Source organism: Capricornis sumatraensis, chromosome 3 (assembly GCF_032405125.1).
Source record: "Capricornis sumatraensis isolate serow.1 chromosome 3, serow.2, whole genome shotgun sequence".
In the NCBI taxonomy this organism is placed as follows: Eukaryota; Metazoa; Chordata; class Mammalia; order Artiodactyla; family Bovidae; genus Capricornis; species Capricornis sumatraensis.
Genome location: NC_091071.1, coordinates 7,620,563 through 7,639,996, shown reverse-complemented (window position 1 = coordinate 7,639,996; position 19,434 = coordinate 7,620,563). Strand labels below are relative to the sequence as shown.

General features: G+C 55.9%; 2 protein-coding genes across 2 annotated transcripts; one reads left to right on the top strand and one right to left on the bottom strand.

Moving 5' to 3' along the window:
- Positions 1-182: 182 nt before the first annotated feature.
- Positions 183-7,464, top strand: ALKBH4 (alkB homolog 4, lysine demethylase). Its single transcript, XM_068969261.1, has 3 exons — positions 183-305; positions 3,212-3,409; positions 6,737-7,464. The coding sequence occupies exons 1-3, from the start codon at positions 183-185 to the stop codon at positions 7,325-7,327; spliced, it is 912 nt and encodes a 303-aa protein (XP_068825362.1). The 3' UTR covers positions 7,328-7,464.
- A 4,861-nt stretch (positions 7,465-12,325) lies between these two features.
- Positions 12,326-17,347, bottom strand: ORAI2 (ORAI calcium release-activated calcium modulator 2). The gene is made up of 2 exons (XM_068969468.1): positions 17,123-17,347; positions 12,326-12,865 (listed from the first exon to the last, which is right to left on the bottom strand). Exons 1-2 carry the CDS (start codon positions 17,345-17,347, stop codon positions 12,326-12,328), a joined length of 765 nt encoding a protein of 254 aa, XP_068825569.1.
- Positions 17,348-19,434: the final 2,087 nt, after the last annotated feature.

Genomic DNA, 19,434 nt, shown 5'->3' with positions numbered 1-19,434 from the left:
CACGGGAATCCGACGCTGGCGCCAGCGATTGCCTCAGTCCAGGAGGTGGCGCCGCGCGAATCCGTCCGCGGCGGCGACCACCGGAAGGAAGCGCCCCACGAAGCTCGCGCCCTGCGCGCGGACTACCACTCCCAGCGGCCCCCGCGGCCCCGCACCTGCGCCCTGGCCGCCGGGACGCTGCAATGGCGGCTGCGGCGGTGGCGCCTCCCGAGGTTCTCCGGGAATGCGGCTGCAAGGGCATCAGGACCTGTCTGATCTGCGAGCGGCAGCGCGGAGGTGACCCGCCCTGGCAGCACCCCTCGCAGGTGAGGGGTGGGAGAGGGGCCGCGCCCACAACTCCATTCTTCGTGTGGGGAAACTGAGGCCTTGAAGACAGGTTCCGGATCAGACCGTGTCAGCGGCCCTGAAGATGGGGGCGTTTCGAGGTGAAGAGATGAGGGATTTGAGGCGTGGGCTTGGAGTGGAGAAGGGGCTGGGACGTCGGTGCAGTCCGGCCGCGGTTCACCTATGGAACTTGGGGGTAGTCTGATAGCAGACGTGGCCGCTGCCCCTCCGCCCGGGTCGGGCTGGGAACCTCACCTGCCCGTGGGAAGACGTCAGGACGAGAGCAGTGGGTGCCGAAACTCGGGGCAAAGGGTCCCAGGAGGCACTGGACGGAAATGAGATTCCTTAATCCTACGAATTAACAAAGAAGGACTCAGAGCCTTTGAGCAGAGCGAGGGCCTTCAGGCTGGGGAACTGTTTGGGCTGAGGCCTGGGGAAGGTGGGTGATACGTCAGGTGAGGGAGATGAGGCCGGTGGGGCCTGACCACGGAAGGCAGGCTGGGCTGCTCTTGAGGGCCGTGGTGAGCTCGTGAGGGTTTTAAAGTTAAAATCACATATGAACTTTATAAAGTTCCTCTGAGGGAAAGGAGTGGATAAGAAGGAAAGGGGGCTGGGAAGCCAGTGAAGAAACCGTCACGATGTCCCTGATAGAAGCTCAGAAGGGGGCTGTTTTTGTCCGTGAAAAACAGTGGCAGTTCCTCAGAAAATTCGATGTTGGGCTGCCATATGACCCAGCAATCCCACTTCTGGATATGGACCCAAAAGAATTGAAAGCAGTGTCTTGAAGAGATATCTGTACACCCATGTTCATTGCAGAGTTACGCAGAAGAGTTAAAAGGTAGAAGCAACCCAGGTATCCATGGACAGATGAAAGGATGAACAAAATGCGGCCCGTCCATACAACGGACTATTATTCAGTCCGAAAAAGGAAGAAAGGAAAGTCTGGCACGTGCTACAACACGGATGAACCTCAAAACGTTATGCTGAGTGGAATAAGGAAGTCACAAGGCGTACTATATGATTCCACTCAGGTAGAGCATCTAAGGTAGTCAGAGTCAAGGAGAGTGGTGGGTGTGCAGAAAAGAGGGGATGTGTTGATTGATGGATAGACTTAAAAAAAAAAATTTTGTATCGGAGTATAGCTGATTAACAATGTTGTGATGGTTTCAGGTGGACTGAGAACGGACTCAGCTATACATAAACATGTGTCCCTTCTCCCCCAAACTCCCCTCCCATCCAGGCTGCCACATAACATTGAGCAGAGTTCCCTGTGCTGTACAGGAGGACCTCATTGGTTTTAAATGTAGCAGTGTGTACATGTCCATCCCAAACTCCCTAACTATCCCTCTACCCCTTCCTTACCCCCTACCCCCCTGCCCCAGCAACCGCAAGTTCGTTCTCTAAGTTAACAGGTAGACTTTTGCTAGATGAGAAAGTTCTGGAAATTGGTTGCACGACAGTGTGATATACTCAGCACTGAACTGCGCACTTAAAATATGGTTGAGGATCAGTCTTATGTATAAAATATATGTGGTTGTATATATTTCACCACAATTACTTTCTTAAAAAAAAATTTTCAGACCTCGCCAGAGGTTTGGACCGGGCTCATGGCCGAGGGTGTGGAGGTTCTGGGCACTGCAGCGGGTAGCATCTTCCCAACCTGATGCCTGAGGAGCAAGTGAAATGTACAGGAGGAGTCCTTACTTTCTGTGTGTCCCACGTGAGGTGCCAGGAGGGAGACGTGGTGGTTCAGAGTCAGGGGTGCTGGCAACGCTTCTAGAACATACACGGGGAGGAGGCAGGGGGCACTGGGCAGGGAGCACCTCCGACTCCTACGCAGATCTGAGGAAGTCTTGGCTCACCCAACCGGAAGCTCCAGAGCAAAGACTGCCTGGTAATTGGCCGGGCTTGTGCCGGGTCACTGGCTGGAGGCCCTGCCACAGGAGGTTGTCAGTCTGGTACTCCTCTAGGTGACTGGCAAGTTCTGCTCTTCTTTTTAAATTGTATTTGTTTATTTTATTTTTGGCTCTCTTGAGTCTTCACTACCGTGTGGGCTTTCCTCAAGTTGGGACGAGCAGGGTCTCCTCTCTAGTTGCTGTGCACGGGCTTCTCGTTGCCGTGGCTTCTCTTGCTGCGGAGCACGGGCTCTAGGGTGTGCGGGCTTCGCTAGTTTCCACTCCCAGGCTCTAGACCACGGGCTGGGTAGTTGTGGCGCACCGGCTTAGCTGCCCCACTGTGAGTGGGATCTTCTGGGATCAGTGATTGAACTCATGTCTCCTGCCTTAGCAGGTGGATTCTTTACCACTGAGCCACCTGGGAAGCCCTCTATCCTTTTTCGATGAGAAATTCAGAGAGCGCCCATGGCTGCCACCATGTCGGGGAGGCCCCAGCGACACCCCCACTGCGGCTGGAAAGAGCTGCTCCCTCTGGCTTCCCAGCGTGTGAACTCACCCCCTGGGCAGCTCGAGGCCTCAGCTTTAGGGGAGCAGATTTCTCCAGCTCCCCGTCAGGGCCGTCTGCCTCCACACAGGCCTCACTAGCCTGGGGGGCACAGACAGTGCCCACAGCAGCACAGCAACAGTGTGGCCTCGGAGGCTGCTCCCCAGCTGTGCAGCCTTGGGCTAGTTCCTTAACTTTGCTGAGCCTCAGTCACCTCACCTGCAAGGTGGAAGACGAAAGAATGGTCCTGTGTACTCTCTTCCCTTTTACAGATGAAAAAGTGGGCAAGGTGGGGGCTGGGCAGGGGTCCCACCTCCCTGGAGACGCCAGCTGCCCCCCAAAGTGCTGCCAGGGAGGTTGCACCACTGGGCGGGGCAGCTTTTCAGGGCGCATGTGTGGTGTGAGCCAGGGCTCCAGAGGCTCTGATACCCCTGTCTTTCTTTTGCAGAAAACACACCGGTTCATTTACTACCCTGACACCGGCTGGGCAGTGGGGGCCGAGGAGTCTGACTTTGAAGGCTGGGCCTTCCCTTTCCCGGGCGTGACCCTGATCGAGGACTTCGTGACCCAAGAGGAAGAAGCCGAGATGGTGCAGCTAATGGACCGCGACCCCTGGAAGCTCTCCCAGTCTGGGCGGAGGAAGCAGGTAGGCTGGGCCAGAGCTGGGTAGGGGGAGGAGGGCCTGGCCGGCCAGAGAGGGCAGTCACGCTGCAGGGCCCTGCCAGGCACCTGACCCTGGAGCCCCTGTGCTTATCTCCTTTTCCATGCCTTCCTTTGCAGCCACCCCCCAGAGCCATTAGCAGACAAGCTGACCTAGGGCTGTGGCAGGGCAGGGCTGCTGAATAGACGTGCTGGGAAAGGGCCCAGAGCATGGCCTGTTTACCTTCCTATGAGTTGGGGCTCAGAAGCAGACGGCCACCCAGCTCTCTCTGCCCTCTCCCCAGCTGGCCGAGTGCTGGTGACTCTGGTGGAGTGCTTCTTTTTTCAATTAATTAATTAGTTATTTGTTTTTGCCTGTGCTGGGTCTTCACTGCTGTGCACGCTTTTCTCTAATTGCAGCAGGCAGGAGCTACTCCCTAGTTCTCGTGCGAGGGCTTCTTCTTACAGTGGCTTCTCTTGTTGCTCTGGAGGCTTCAGTACTTGCGGCTCCTGGGTTCTAGAGCATTAGGCTCAGTAGTTCTGGCTTTGTTGCTCCGAGGCACGTGGGATCCCCCTGGATCAGGGGTCAAACCTGCATCTCCTGTATTAGCAGGCGGATTCTTTACCACTGAGCCCGCAGGGAAGCCCTGTGGAGTGCTGCCAGACGCCCCGACCCGTCGGCAGGCAGTTCTCCGGGTCAGTTATGAATCTCCTCACGCCTGTTCCTACTGATACACTGGCCTCCAAACCCTGAAGCTTCCCTTTGTTGGGATCACAGCCCCCTTCTCCTTGGGTCCATTCCTGTCTCCTCTGTTCCTCATCTCCAGCAGTCCTCACCCCCTCCAGACAGCCATCGGCCCCCTTTCCACGCTCCCTGCCCGAGCGCACCCCCCGACTCCCCCTGGCCCCCCAGCCACTTAGCACAGGCACTTCCTCGGGTGTCCCTTACCCTTTCTGCTCTCACTTTGTCAGACTCCTTCCGCTCACCCACAGCCCTGGTTGGGTCCAGCCTGCACGCCCACCCCCAGGTGGTCCCCGGGCTCTGGCTCTCCATCCTGAGCCAGGCCCTTCGAGCTCAGAGCCGTGCTGACTCCCCAGGTCGTCGGCTTTGCTGCTGTCCTTCCAGTCCTCACTCCCCTCCTCCCTCTCCACTGATGACCGGGGCTCTCTGAGAAAACACACGGATCTACTGAGGTTCCCTTCTCTCCTGTGCCCCGCCTCCCTCCGAGCCCCTCTTCAGCTTCGGGCTGGTTGCTGTTTCTCAGAAGCCCTTGTCCAGCTCCCTTCTCTCAAGGTCGGCTCTCTCCCACCAGCCTCCCAGGAAGCTGCATGTCTCTCGTCTCTGCAGCAGAACTTCTCAAAAGAGTCAGCTGTTCTGTTCAGCTCCTCTCCTCCTGCTCCCTCTTAACCCACTCTGAAACTGCCTCATTGCCGACCCCTACCCCTAAACCCAGCGGCTGGTTCTCAGGCTCAGGCCTCTCCTCCCTCTCCAGACACCCCTAGCTGATCTCAGCAAGGCCCGGTCCAACAAATTCAGGGCTCGAGTGCTTGGATCTCCAGCCCCAGCTTCTCCTGCTTGTCAGCCCTGAGCTGAGCCAGCGCATTCCACCTTCCACCTACTCAGACCAGAAACCCTGGATCTTTCCACAGTCCTCTGTCTTTCTCTGGTGATTCCTGTCAGCTCTTTACTCTTTCAAAACGTGTCCTGAATCTGAGAACGTTCACCCCCGGCCACTGCTGCCACCTGCCTCCCACACTCCCTGCGCGGCCATTGCCCCTCCTGTTGGTCTCAGTAGGAAGGGATCCCACCAGCGGGTCAGCGTCACTGCTCTACTGCCGGCCCTCCAGGCCTCCCATGTCAGCGTGAACACAGAGGCCTTCCCATGCCCTGAAGGCCCTGTGCTGGCCGCCAGCCCAGCCCTGGTCCCTGCTGCTGCTGTCCCCACGGCAGTCACCCCAGCCTCCCAGGGATTCCTCGGGCTCTGGCTTCTCTTCTTTCTGCCTGTGGCCCTCCTGCTGGCTCCTGCCGACAGGTCGGGGTGACCTGAAGGAGCCAGCTGGCCCTGGCTCCTGCAGAACAGGGAAGGAGACTCTACCACCAGGTGGGGCCCCTCCAGTGGAGGGGCCGCAGGGAGCAGGAGTGTGGATATGTGCTCCCCTCTCACCCCTCAGATTGAGCTGTATTCTCCAGGGCTCCTCTCTCGTGGTTTTGTTTTTTGTTTTTTTTCCTTTAGATGGAAGCCTCCTACCATAATATCCCCCCATTTCAAGTGTATAATTCAGTGTCAGCCGTCACCACTGTCTAGTTCTGGAACATTCTCATCAGCCCAGAGCAAACACACACCCATTGCCAGTCACTTTGCATTTCCTTAACCCCCAGCAACCACTTAACTGCTGTCCGTGTCTGTGGGTTGGCCTCTTCTGGACATTCCTATAGCTGGGGTATGACCCTCTGTGTCTGTCGGCATCTTTCACCGAGCATATTCTCCGGGTTCATCGCTTTGCACCCTGTATTGGGACTTCATTGCTTTTTGTGACTCAGCATTATTCCATCGCATGGATAGACCACTCTCTGTCCATCACTCACCAGCTGGTGGACACAGGTTGTTTCCACTTTCTGACTTTTTAAATTTGCCTGTACCGAGTCTTAATTGCAGCATATGAACTTAGTTGCAGCATGTAGGATCTAGTTCCCTGATCAGGGATAGAACCCAGGCCCCCTGCATTGGGAGCTCAGAGTCTTAGCCACCGGACCACCAGGGAGGTCCCCACTGTTTGACTTTGTCAGTACTGCCGCTGTGAACATTCGAGTACAGGTTTCTGTATGGACATGTGTTTCCATTCTCTTCAGTGAGGTTAGAAGTGGAACCGCTTCGGGGTCCTTGGGGGAACTCTTCTCCCTCGTGGTCGTGAAGCCCAGCTGCGCCGTGTTGACCAGCTGGTAACACTGCCTTGGGCTGGCGCGCCCTCCCGCCTGCCCTGCCCAGCCGCTCCTCCTTCCCAGGTCCTGACTCCGGGGACGCTGGCCACCCACAGGTCACCCACACACGGGCCTCCTGTCTCCAGCTCTGCTTCCTGCGGTGCCTGGGCGGAGACATCCTCCGACACTCCCTATCCCCTTCCCTGCTTTGTTTTTCTCGGCGGCGTTTACTGCCAGCTGGTGTTTGCTGTTTTTATCTCTCTGGTCTCTGTCTCCTGCCAAAATGTCAGATCCACGAAGTCAGACGTCGTGGCTTGTCTTGGTCTCTGTGGTTGGATTCTTCCGCCCTGGCGTGTGATGCCATTTCCGTAAACTCAGCCAACCCCCCACTTCCTTTTCGTCCTCATCCTCCAGGACTATGGCCCCAAAGTCAACTTCCGGAAACAGAAGCTAAAGATGGCCGACTTCCGAGGCCTCCCCAGCTTTAGCCGGGAGGTGGTGCGGCGGATGGGCCTCTACCCTATCCTGGAGGACTTCCAGCCCGTGGAGCAGTGCAACCTGGACTACTGCCCGGAGCGGGGCTCGGCCATCGACCCGCACCTGGACGACGCCTGGTTGTGGGGGGAGCGGCTGGTGAGCCTCAGCCTGCTGGCCCCCACCGTGCTGTCCATGTCCCGGGAGGCGCCCGGCAGCCTGCTGCTCTGCCTGGCCCCATCCGGCTTCCCGGAGGCCCTGGCGGACAGCGCGATGGCTCCCAGCCGGTCCGTCCCGTGCCAGGAGGTGGAGGTGGCGGTCCCCTTGCCCCGCCGCTCCCTGGTGGTGCTCAGCGGAGGCGCACGGCACCAGTGGAAGCATGCCATCCACCGGCGGCACGTCGGGGCCCGGCGCGTGGGCGTCACCTTCCGGGAGCTGTCGGCGGAGTTCGGCCCTGGAGGGAAGCAGCAGGAACTGGGGCAGGAACTCCTGCAAATGGCGCTCTCCTTTCAGGGGAGACCCACCACGTGAGCTGCCGCCCGGGACGGGGAGCTGGCAGCTGGGCCTGGCGGAGGCGCTGGCTCCCCAGCAGACCGTTGGCCAGCATCGAAGTGGGGGGCCAGCATGAAGGTCTTTCTCAGGTCTTAAGAGGAGCCTGCTGGCCACACCCTGGCACCTGGCAGCTTGAGCCCTGCCCGGGATGGTTTCACTGTGGGGGGCCCAGGTCGGTCCCTTTGGGCCTGCGCGGTGGCCGCTGGTTTGGGTTGTTTGTCACAGTTGTGGGCAGTGGCCTAATTTGAGCTTAAAAATGGTTGGTGCCCCTTCAGGCGGTTTTCTCCTTTATCCATCTGTCTTAATGAGGTTAGAGGGTAACCGAGGTTAGAGGTTAGGTAGCATCACCAACTCAATGGACATGAATTTGAGCAAACTGGGAGATAGCGAAGGACAGAGGAGCCTGGCGTGCTGCAGTCCATGGAGACACAAAGAGTCGGCCCCGACTGAGCCACTGAACAACAACAAGGCTGCAGAACCTCCCAGCCTGCAGGCCCCGCGTTTAGTTACTATTTTACTTACTTTCGGCCGTGCCACGCTTGCAGGATGTTAGTTCCCCGACCTGGGGTTGAATCTAGGCCACCGCAGTGAAAGTGATGAGTCCTAACCACTGGACCGCCCGGGAGTTCCCAGGCCCCTCGTTTAGGAACCACTTCGTGTTGGATTGGAGAGTGGATTGGTAGAGGATGTGAGGTGGTTATTGTTTCAGACATCAGGACTGCTGACAGCTTCTGAGTCGGCTCTGCCCAGGTCATGCTTGACCCCGTGGGGTGTGGTGATGGGGCAGTCTGCTGGGAGCCTGGGCCCCCAACCCCCAGTGATGTTAGAAATTGTGGAGGAGTCTCCTCAGCTCAGGACAGCACAGGGTGGCTCCTACGTGGCGCCAGTGCTGTGAGGTGGTGACCTGGACGGGTGGCTGTCCCCCGTGACCAGGTGAGGAGCAGCCTGTGGAGGTGGAAGGCATGGCGGTGCAGGCTGGGGGGCCAGCCTGGTTGTCTGCTGCTTATATGTCGATATACCTGGCCCATCAGCCACATGCTAGGAGCCAAACTTAGGGGACCAGCGCCCTATCACAGCCTGGAGACTCACAGCTCTGGTTTTCACGGTCACTCTGGAACTTTCTAAGAGCTGTCAGGAGTGCAGAGCCACTGGCCACCCTGCACTGTCTGTGAAGTGGCCCTGGCAGAGACCCAACAGAAGGACTGAGTGGGCCCAGAGGCCGGCCGCGGGGGGCAGTGGGCTCCCAGACACCTCTTCTGGTGGGGGACTGCTGTTTCTCAGCTACTGTTACCTCCCTGCTAGCCCTCACACCCTTCAGGGTGGCATTTGGGCAAGGCAGCCAGAATTCCAGCCCATTTTGCCACATCAGTTTCCAAGCAGCCACACTGACCTGGTGGTCTGCTCGCTGGGGGCTTGACAGGCTGGGCCTTGGGGCATCCCGGCCCCTGGATGGAGCCTGCAGGGTGCTCCACCAACAGAGGGCCCCATTTGAGCTGAGGCCAGGCAGTGTCCTCTAGGCTCTTCCTGCAGACAGGTGCAGAACCTGCCCGACTGTGTCCCCAGCAGCCTGAGAGGGATGGCAGGGGCTGGAAAGACAGCTCAGCAGAGTCTTAATGGACCTAGTGAGGAGTCTCTAGCTTTGGTCTGTCCCTTCTCTTCCTTTGCCCTTCCGGAGGCATCCAAGTCGGGACCGTGTCTGCAGGCTGGTTGAGCACATGCGGGAAATGGTCAGAGTGGGCTTGCTGGCCTAAAGCTCTGCACTGAGCCCAGGCCTTTTCGGGCTGCCCACCCCCCCCCCCCCCCCCCAAAAAAAAAAAAAACGACTGCAGCCCAGTCATCCTGTGCTGCAGAGACAGGCTGGCCCTCTGGGTTGAAGTGCCAGAACACTAAGAACAATAACAGGGACTTCCCTAGTGGGCCAGTGGTCAATACTGTGTGCTTCCACTGCGGGGCGGGGGGTATGCTATCCCTGGTTGGGAGCCAAGATCCCATATACTGCACAGTATGCCAAAAAAAACTAAAAAATGTTACTAGTAAAGGACAGAAGTTTCCAATAAGGGGGCCTCTTACCTCCCTCACCTGGGAGCCTGTTGGGACACTGGTGACCAGTGGTTGGAGGAGGGGCTTCTGAGCATCCCCTCTCCCTATGGCCTCCCACCAAGAGCAGAGAGCAAGTTATAGCTTTATTTATTCAGTTCAATCCAGGGCAACAGTTTTTTAAAAAAATCCATGTATAGGATGGGGGCGGGGTGTACACATGTGGTCTCCATGACGTCATGCATAGTGCATTTCTCAGCACAAGACAGATAAGTTTTGTAGATGAACCTCAATCCACTCAGGCATGTGTGGTTTTGTCCTGCACGCACCTTCCTAGAAGACACTGAAATACATTCTGCCCTGGCAGTTTGTCCAAAATAGAAACCGTGAGTTTGCTTCTGGTCAGGTACTAAATGGAGACTGTGTTCCACTTTGGAAATGGCCTCTGTGTATATCTGCGGGCATTTGTTTTATGAGCACCAGGAAGGCTCCTTTCAGAGGAAAATAGGGCAAGCCCACACCGCTCCTCTCACCATAGAGAGGCCACTATACTCGGAACCCTCTTCACAATCAGGCTAAACCTCCAGGAACCGAATTTCTAGCCTGTAAATATGCTTCCCTCTCCTTCCCAGACTGCCCTGCTGCAGCTCCAAATAGCTTACTCTCCAGCCCCAGAGGATGCTCTGGGCTACTCTGAGAGTGACCCCCATCACCAGTCCCCAACCCGTGGTCAGCTCTGTTCTCACAGAAACTGTTTGCCCCATACCTCTGGGAACTAGAAAGGCTGGAGCTGGGAAAACATGCCGGATGAAAAAAAGAAATTGCAAGAACACTGTTCTCCTAATCAGTGTCTAAAACGTCATGCGGCATCTTCCCTGCCTGTGTGCCACTGCCCCTGGCACCTAGGTGACCCTGATGTGGCCAGGTTAGGAAGCTCCCCTCCCACCACCGCCGCCATGGGCCAGGCATTAACAGAGGGCTCCTGGCTGATACCTGGGGTGTGCTTGCCACGGTGTGGGGGAGCTGGGCACTCCGTGGGCCTGGCTCACAGGGCAGGGACGCCAGGCAGCCCAGGACAGTGGGTCGCAGTGAGCGCCGCGAGGCCCCTCTCAAAAGGCTCAGGCTAGAGGAAGGGGCTGCTGCCCCCTCCAGCAGTGGGGAAGAGCTGGTCCCTACCAGGACACAGTGGTGGTCTTGCAGTGATGCCAGTGACCTTCTCACACAAAGCAAACACATTAAACCAGACAAGCCTTTTCAACAAGGCTCCAGGAGGATAGGAGACATGCGCCAGGGAGCGAGCAAGTCATGACAGATGTCAGCAGAGGATATGAGAGACACACCCTTCGGAAGGCACCAGGGCTCTCCTCTGGCCCCACAGGACATGACATCCAGGTTCCCCGTAAATGCCACGACTTGCACTGGTGGTTCTCAGCATTTCAGAGTGATGTGTTAAGGTTTATGTTCTCGACAGTATGTCACAGTCTCAGAAACCTCAACCAGGCCCACCAGCGTTTCCTGGCACACACAACCCAGACACCACAGAGCTACTGGGCTGTGGACAGAAATGCCATCGGAGCATGAAGTCTGATGACTGTGGAAACAAAAGAAAAGGCACCCCTCTCTGGCGGCTGCTGGCCAGTATGTACACGTGGTTCTTAAAAGCAGCTCAGGGCACAGCAAACTCACAGAGGAGCTGGGCTATAGCACGTATACGTTCTGCCCCAAGATGTGGGCTCAGGTCTACCAGATGCCATCTGGAAAACACCAGAAACCATGACTAGAAGTATGAGCTGGGTGGGTGTGGCCGGAAGGCCTGGGGGTCCCCTGGGGAGCACTGCATGGGACCTCGCCCTCCCTGCTGTCATAAGCAGAATCCAAATGTGGCCAGGGATGGCCTCTGACACCACCACCCACGGACCAGGCCAGGCCACGGCCTTGTCTAGACAGGAAGTCCCCCAGGCTGCCCCCCTCCCACAGCAGGGGCCACAGGCAGCAGGGAGACAGGTGAGCTCAGCTGCCTGGCCAGTGTCCCACCCTCTGTAACCGCAGCTCGGAGGGCTGACAGCTTGGGACCGTCTGGGGTTGAGATAAGGACCTCTCTGGACTGGGGGCCCCTTCCCCAACCTGGTGGCCTCGCTGGGTCAGTGTGGCCAGGGATCCTGCTGTCTGGGAAGAGAGAATTCGAGCCCAGGCTGCTTCAGGTCACCCCTCAGTTAGCCACCTCAAGTGGGCACCTCACCTGGGATGCCTAGAGACAGGCCTCTTGACCTCACAGGCCTCCGACCTTGGACATCTCATCCAAGGCCTGACTAGTCTGATGCACTTGCTGGGCTGACTTGCCCTACCCAGGTTCCTGCCTCCCCTCCCCCACCCACCCCACAGGCGAGGCCACCCAACTCCCTCCAGGGCAGGGAGGGAAGCACCAGGCCAAGCCGTTAATCCTGCGCCCAGTCTATTCATAGCAGGGTGGTAGCATCACTCATGCCCCCGGGCTGCCACCAGCCCAGCTCCAGAGTCAAGGTGCAATCCCTTCCCTGAACTCAGGATGCTGCCTTGACTCTCCAGGCCCCTGCCAGGCTCCCGCCCCGAGCTGGCCACTCGGTCCATGTCTCTGAGGAGACCCGTGACCACCCATTACAACCCAGAGCCCGGCCTCCTTGCCTCAGGAAGTCCCCAAGGTCAAGGACTCAGCCCTTCTCTACCCTGAGCTCTTAGCCATCAGTCTCCCCTTTAACTGAAGAGTTCCATCCTCTGAGGGAAAACGAGCCAGGTCTTAACAGCATTAAGACAGAAGTAGAACTTTGGTCTAGAACCGTCTGGCAGAGACTCGGCGGCCCGGCTGGCCATCCGCGTGTCTGAAACTGTCCAGCAGGCAGGCGAGTTCCGGTCCACGCCAAATGATGCAGGCGCGGCAGCGGCCACGCCCGGGAGCGCATGCGCTCACACCACCTGCAGGCTGCGCTCGTGCCCGTCCAGCTGCACCTTGAGCTTGTGCAGCTCCTCGATCTCGCGGTTGTGCCGCTCGGTCTTATGGCGCACCAGCGAGCGGTAGAAGTGGATGGTGAAGACCACGAAGATGAGGCCCACGGGCACCATGATGATGGTGGACACCAGGGCGGCCTGCCAGCCCGTGTGGCCGCCGGGGCCGGGCGGGGGGCCCGGCTGGTGGCGCGCGTCCACGGGCAGGAACTTGATCCAGCAGAGCAGCACCACCTCGGCCAGGAAGAGCAGGATGCCCAGCACGGTGGAGAAGCCCCAGGCCAGCTCGATGTAGGGGTGCATGCGCTCGTGCGGGGACTCGCTGATGGAGTTGAGGTTGTGGATGTTGCTCACGGCCTCCACGTTGGGCAGGATGCACGTGCTAATGAGCAGGGCGAACAGGTGCACGGCCACCAGCACCGTGGTGCAGGCGCTGAAGGCAATGAGCAGCGGCCGCGGGTACTGGTATTGCGTCTCCAGCTGCACCTCCACCATGGCCACCTGCAAGGCAGAGGGGCTGCTGAGTCGGGGCCTCCGCAGAGCAGAGGGCACTCTCCTCCCCTATTCACACACTGAATTTTTTTCTGATATGCTAGAGAAGATCTCACTAAGGGCAATCTAAAAAGTACAGAAAAGGCTAAAGAAACACTGGGTCCCTCAGAGATCTCCCCCTGGGTGCCATGGACAGAGGTGTACTGGGGGTGCCCAGCTCTGGCCCAGGGCAGAGGCCACACTTCCCTGGGAAAATGCAACACTGCTGTTGATAGCAGAGCCAGGCTGCAGTGGGACTTAGCTGCCAATAACTGCTGATTTTCAAAACAACCTGACCTTTCAGGGGGTTAAAAAAAAAAAGGAACAATGGAGGCTCCTGATGACCCCCAGACTCAGAGCTGTACACTGGACGGACTCACACAAGCCACAGGGTGCCTCTGTCAGCTGAGACCAAAAGCAGGAAGGAGCAGCCTCATCTCCAAAGGCCGGGAATAGCCATATACATGAGAACAATGGCAAGACGGGGAAGGTGGGAAATGGCCTGGGCTGGGAAAACAGCTGAATCTTCAGCAGCGGTCACAGCTAGGCCAAGGTAATGTCTAGAAAGTGTAAGAAACAGTAATTCCCAAATTCCACATGGAGACGGAGGGGCTCCTCCAGGGGTGGGAACCAGGGGCTGCTGGGGTTTTAAACCGTGTGTGTGTATTCACTTCAATAATATATAAATCACTTTTAAGTGAAAGGGAATAAGAGGCCCACCAAAGGACCAGAAGCCCCAGCTTATCTCTGTAGCTGCTAAGTCATGTCAGTCGTGTCCGACTCTGCAACCCCATAGACGGCAGTCCACCAGGCTCCCGTCCCTGGGATTCTCCAGGCAACAATACTGGAGTGGGTTGCCATTTTCTCCTCCAGTACATGAAAGTAAAAAGTGAAAGTAAGTCGCTCAGTCGTGTCCGACTGTTCACAACCCCATGGACTGTAGCCTACCAGGCTCCTCCGTCCATGGGATTTCCCAGGCAGGAGTACTGGAGTGGGTTGCCACTGCCTTCTCCCTATCTCTGTAGCAGTGGGTGTCCATTTAGGCTGAGACTTGCTCACCAGAAGCCCTAAGGGGCTTTCAAAATCCGGACTGGGCCCCAAGCTCCTGCCATGCTTCCCCAGGTCACACCCAGCCCACTTGGGATGGCTCCCCTGGGGCCCACGCCCCACCCCAGCTCTGCAGACCTAGTCTTGGCTCACCAAGGGCTTTCTCTCAAGTACCCAACGATAAGAAACCAGACCCATTAAGACAGCAGGAGCAGGAGGCAGAGAGAAGCCAGAAGGCTCTTCCACTCACTGTTTGTCTCCTAGATCTAAGCCATCCCTGTTTGTTCGTTTGTTCGTTTTTCCCTGAACTGTGCGGCTTGTGGGATCTTAGTTCCCTGACCAGGGATTGAACCCACGGCCACACCAGCCAAAAAAAAAAAAGGTGCCAGAGTCCCAATCACTGACCACTGGACCACCAGGGAACTCCCAGAGCCATCCTAGTTTTAAGAAATTTACAAAAAAGATTTCACAACTTCTAGCAACGATTGCCTTATCCCCTCATTCTGTCCTCAGTGGAGATGGAACCCTTGGTAGGGAAAAAGATAATGTCAGTCCTAGTGGACCACAGCTTGAACGGAAACTCTGCAATGATTATTGCTCCAAAGAGTCGGTGGCCACATTGCCAAGGTGAGGGAGGGGTGGTCCTTTCTCAGTGCCCTGGTAGCCTGGGTAGGCTCTTGTGACCACAAAGAACATGACCCAACAAAAAAGGATGTCGTGAACCTCAGAGGGTGCAGAGATAAGAAACAAAGATGATTAAAAGGCCAGCAAGGAAAGCAGTTTTGTTCCACTGCAGGAGAAAAGGCCAAAGGCCATATTTCAGTGTATTTATGTAGATATTTTATCACAGGCCTCAGATCACAGGTTTTCTGTGTTAGGGGCAGGATAAACATGAAGAAATAAGCTTAAGGTCAGGCGTGAGCACCTGTTGGACAAGGGACCAGCTTTGCAATTCTAATTAGGGAATACATAATACAGAGAGCCGCAAAGAGCCGGATGTGACTGAGTGACGACAAGATACATAGAACAGGCTCCGCATGGAGCACTGCCTGTCCATTTTTCCATGACCCCGTCCTAATTCAGCTATAGTTTCCACAGCGGAAATACTGGCTGACGATCAGTATTCATCACTTCTTTCTCCTAGGTGGCTTTGCAGTCTGAACAATTATCTGATTTACTGGGGTCTGTGTGGTTTCTGAAATGTGTCCCTGCCGGCTTAAAGGGAGTACTGGCTGACACAGAGGAGATACTCCATGAAAGCTGAGAAAATGCATTTTTATTTCCACCCCTGCCCCTCAAAGGTCACTGCTTCCATTCTCAGGCCATTTCACACCCCTGAAGCCTGCCGTTAAGTCTCAAACTAATCCTCCAGGATTCACTCTTTGTTTTGTAGCTTCACAGGGCTTGTTTTCAAATTTCAATGACGGGTTTTGTAACCTTCAACTTGGGTGAGCATTTTGTTGGAAAAAGTGACTTCCCTAAATTTGGAAATCCAAACTGTAGTCTCAAGAGACCGCCCACAGACAGGAAGTGATTTCCAAGACCTGGGCCCCACACAGAATGGAAACCATCCTACTGCATTCAATTGGGCAGTGCTTCTCAGAGTTAGTTTTCCAAAGATAAAAGATAGATATATATATACAGGCCAGAAAAACTTAATGCAGTACTATAATTCTTCTGTGAAGGTAGAAAACAAAATTTAATTTTAAAAATATTTCTTTGGCTCCGCAGGGATCTCGTTCCCCATTCAGGGATCAAACCGTGCCACCCCACCCCCTGCAATGGGAGCCTAGTCTTTGCCACTGGACCACCAGGGAAGCCCAAGATCTCATTTTAATAATGACATGGAAAATCCTCTTGCATATTTCTTAAAATTAAGCTTGAGAAAATATTCCTTTTTCAATGTGATGAAAGAAAATCATTTTGAGCCAAAATTTTGCCCCATGTGATTGGACACTTTTGTAATTATGGGCTTTTTTTTGTTGTTTTTAATATGTATTTATACAGCAGTGCCGGGCCTTAGTTGTGGCATGCAGGATCTTTAGTTGTGGCTTGTGGGATGTGGTTCCCTGTGCAGGGATCAAACCCAGGCCCCTTGCTTTGGGAGCTGTCTTAGCCATTGGACCATCAGGAAGACCCTGTTTTTTAAAAAATAATTCACAAGACCTGAATCAGCGTTTGCTTTAAACCACAGACCTGAACCCAGATTGACTGCCCTCTAAATGCGGTGACCACTGCCCCGCCCTGTATGAAGTCACACCCTGACTACACAATGTCTCATTTCTCCGAGGGTGACCGGCACCCGTGTCTGGCAGGCCCTTGTCAGGGGAATGGCCACACTGGCTCTCTCAGACACCTTTCTATGTTCTGCGTACCCACTGGACAACTGACGCTCTAGATTACGGGAAAACAATTGTTTCCACAGTAAAAAAAAAAAGAATTGCTTCCAGCCCAATAGGACTTCCTAGCAGACAACAGAGGAAGAGCGGTGGCCGCAGTTCTCACTGGGATCCTGACATCCCCGTGCTCTGGGACGATCCCCGCAGGGATGAGGTCTGCGGGCTTCGGAGTCAACAGGAGACGTGGCCCTTCCTGGGGGCCTGCGGGTTCTCCCCAGACAGACTCGCCCTGGGGGGTGACTCAGAAGGAAAGCATAACCAGGCAGCCAGGAGTCAGGCCAGAAGCTCCACTTCATCACTTCGGGGGAGCGTGTGTGTGCCCAGCTGGGTTACACTGAGCAAACCGGCCCATTCTGCTGTTCCTGCTCACATTCCCAAACTCTTGGGGGCCTTCTGAGGGCTTGGGGACTCCCCTGGGTGCCCCAGGTCGCCCTTCCTGTTGCCAGACCAATCCCCTTGGAGGGGGTGGGACCTGGGGCGGAGACTTTTATTGGAGGGTGGGGGTGGGGGAGGGGTCTTATTTGCAGCACGTGGGATCTTAAGTTGCAGCCTGTGGGATCTAGTTCCCTGACCAGGGATTGAACCCAGGCTCCCCTGCACTGAGCGTGCAGTCTCAGCCCCTGGACCTCCAGGGAAGTCTCTGGACAGAGACTTCCTAATGGTCCATCCTGGCTGCTGGCAGGGCCCAGAGGGTGGGCTTTGCTCCCTGAAGCATCACAGGATTTCGGTGAGCAGAAGCCCACCTTACTGGCTGTATTTCCCACCACGTGTTTCCACTCACCATGGCAAAGCCCGAGAGGAGGGCAGACGTCCGGCTGGAGGCCTTTAGCTTGGCCCTGCTCAGGTAGAGTTTCCTCCAGGAGAGCGCCTGCACGGAGTGGTGGTTGGAGGTGACCAGTTCCAGGTAGCTGCGGCGAACCCAGTCCCGGTAATCCATGCCCTTGTGGCCAGGTTCCGAGCAGGTGGGAGCAGAGGGGTCCACAGGCACGTTGAGCTCAGCGCTCATGGTGGGGGCCAGGCTGGGGGCGGGAGAGACACTCAGATACACCCGAGGGTCCCCCACGCATGGAGAAGCCAGACTCCCAAGTCCCTTCTACCTTCCCTGGGGGCCCGCTATGTACACCCTGTGCCAGGGCCACGGGATCCAGGGGTGCACGAGGGTGGGGCCCTGGCCTCTGAGGCTTGTCCCCACACAGGAATGTAGGGACCACCTGTGGGAAAGAAGGGTCAAGCGGGTGCATCTTTAGGACCCACCTCAGCGTCCAGTGTTCCTCCACAAAGCTGGTATCTGGTCTCCTCTACTGAGCTCAGAAAAGCTACAACTGAGCATGGCTCTTGGGTGAACAGAATTCCAAGGCTGGCCGAAAGCACCTAAACGCCTACCTTCAACAAGGGGGTTATAGCGTTTTGGAAGCTTCTAGGAGCTGATACTTCTGGATTTGACCCAGCCATGCGATTCTAAGCACACCACCTGACTTTTCCAACTTGTTCATCTTCACGTGGAGACATGCCCATCCTGTTAGTCGCTCAGTCGTGTCCAACTCTGTGACCCCATGGACTGTAGCCCGTCAGGCTCCTCTGTCCATGGGATTCTCCAGGCAAGAATCCTGGAGTGGGTTGCCATTGCCTTCTCCACCCTATTGGCGTCTTAAACGAGAGAATGCAGCCTAAAGACTCCAAATTGCTTTCCAACAGCCAGGTGCCAACCATGAAATCAGTGTTTCCATGCAGCTGCTAATTTCTCAAATCTCACTTCAATTTAAATCAGCACAGTTCACCCTGAAAATAACTGATTTATAGCTTGCTGAAGCTACATCCAGGGTGCAGTGGAAACTAGCAAAATGAAAAATCAAATTGGTCAATTGACATGAACATGGTTTGGGGGTTTATTCTTTTCAAGAAATGGAGGCTGGAGACCCCTCGAGTCATCCCAGTAGACATGTGGTTTGACAGTAACACAGGATGAAGACCAGAAGGGCTGATCTTTCGAGATTTGTGAATTTAAACACAAATCTCCACTAATCCAAATAGGGGATTGGCGGTCTTGTGTGGCCCAAGGGGCTGGCCCTGCAGCAGCCCTCAGGATCAGCTCTAATTAATCTGTAGGGCAGGCTTCAAGGGCATAGGCACCTCAAGCTCACTTAGCATCAGATATTAACTTGTACCTTCAGGCCCGCATGGGCCTGGTGAAAAGCCTACTTAAGGCTATTACAAACAGATCAGCGTTCCTAGGTCCCAGGGAGCCAGGTTGGGGGTGGGAGGGTGTTTACTAGGGTCCGTGGCTGAGGAAATGCCCCAAACTTGATCTGCCCATGCCAGTCCCTAAGTGGATTCTCTGGGAGGGTCCTGGGGAGGGGGGAGGCTCTCTCTTTTTGGGGGTCCCTTCCTCTTTGTTTTGCGCCAGGCCATGGACGCACAGCTTTTACTGACCAACAGGGTCCCCAGAGAACAGCTCTGCGCTCTTCTTTTTCTGCCCGAGGTTATTTACAAGAGGGCCGACTTGGAAACTTGGTCACCACCACCCTGGCCCCCACCCACATCTGCAGCTAGCAGCACAGCTTGTGAGCACTTCAATCACAGGAATGTCCCTTCCCTTGGGGAGAATTCAGAGAAATGTTGTTCACTAACCAATCCATTGGCTGGCTCCAAATAATTTAGAATGGCATCATTGGGAAATGCATTTGTTTTTTCCTCTTTTTGCTCCACTACATAACAGAAGTGAGCCCATGGGGTTGATGAAGACACTGTCCAGCCTCTGGAAGGGTAAAAGGCACAACCTTTGCCCCCTCAGAGGATCCATCCTCTGTCCTGCATCCAGTAAACGCTTCCTGGGCCCTAAGGTAAGACTGCATTTGGTACTTAAGGATCAAAGATGAAAGATGAGGATGTTCAGTGGGGGAGTGGCCTAAGTCGGGGGAGATTCTTGTCCAGTGAGTTAAATGCTGCTGTAGTGGAGCCGGTGTGGGGGCTGACAGGGTGGACAAGGCGCTGGCTGGCTGCCTCTACTGTTGGGCCAGGAGACGGTCCCTGCAAGGGAGCAGGGACCAGGACACAGTTGGTAAAGGCAGTGTTGGCAAAGAGGGACCCTCCAGC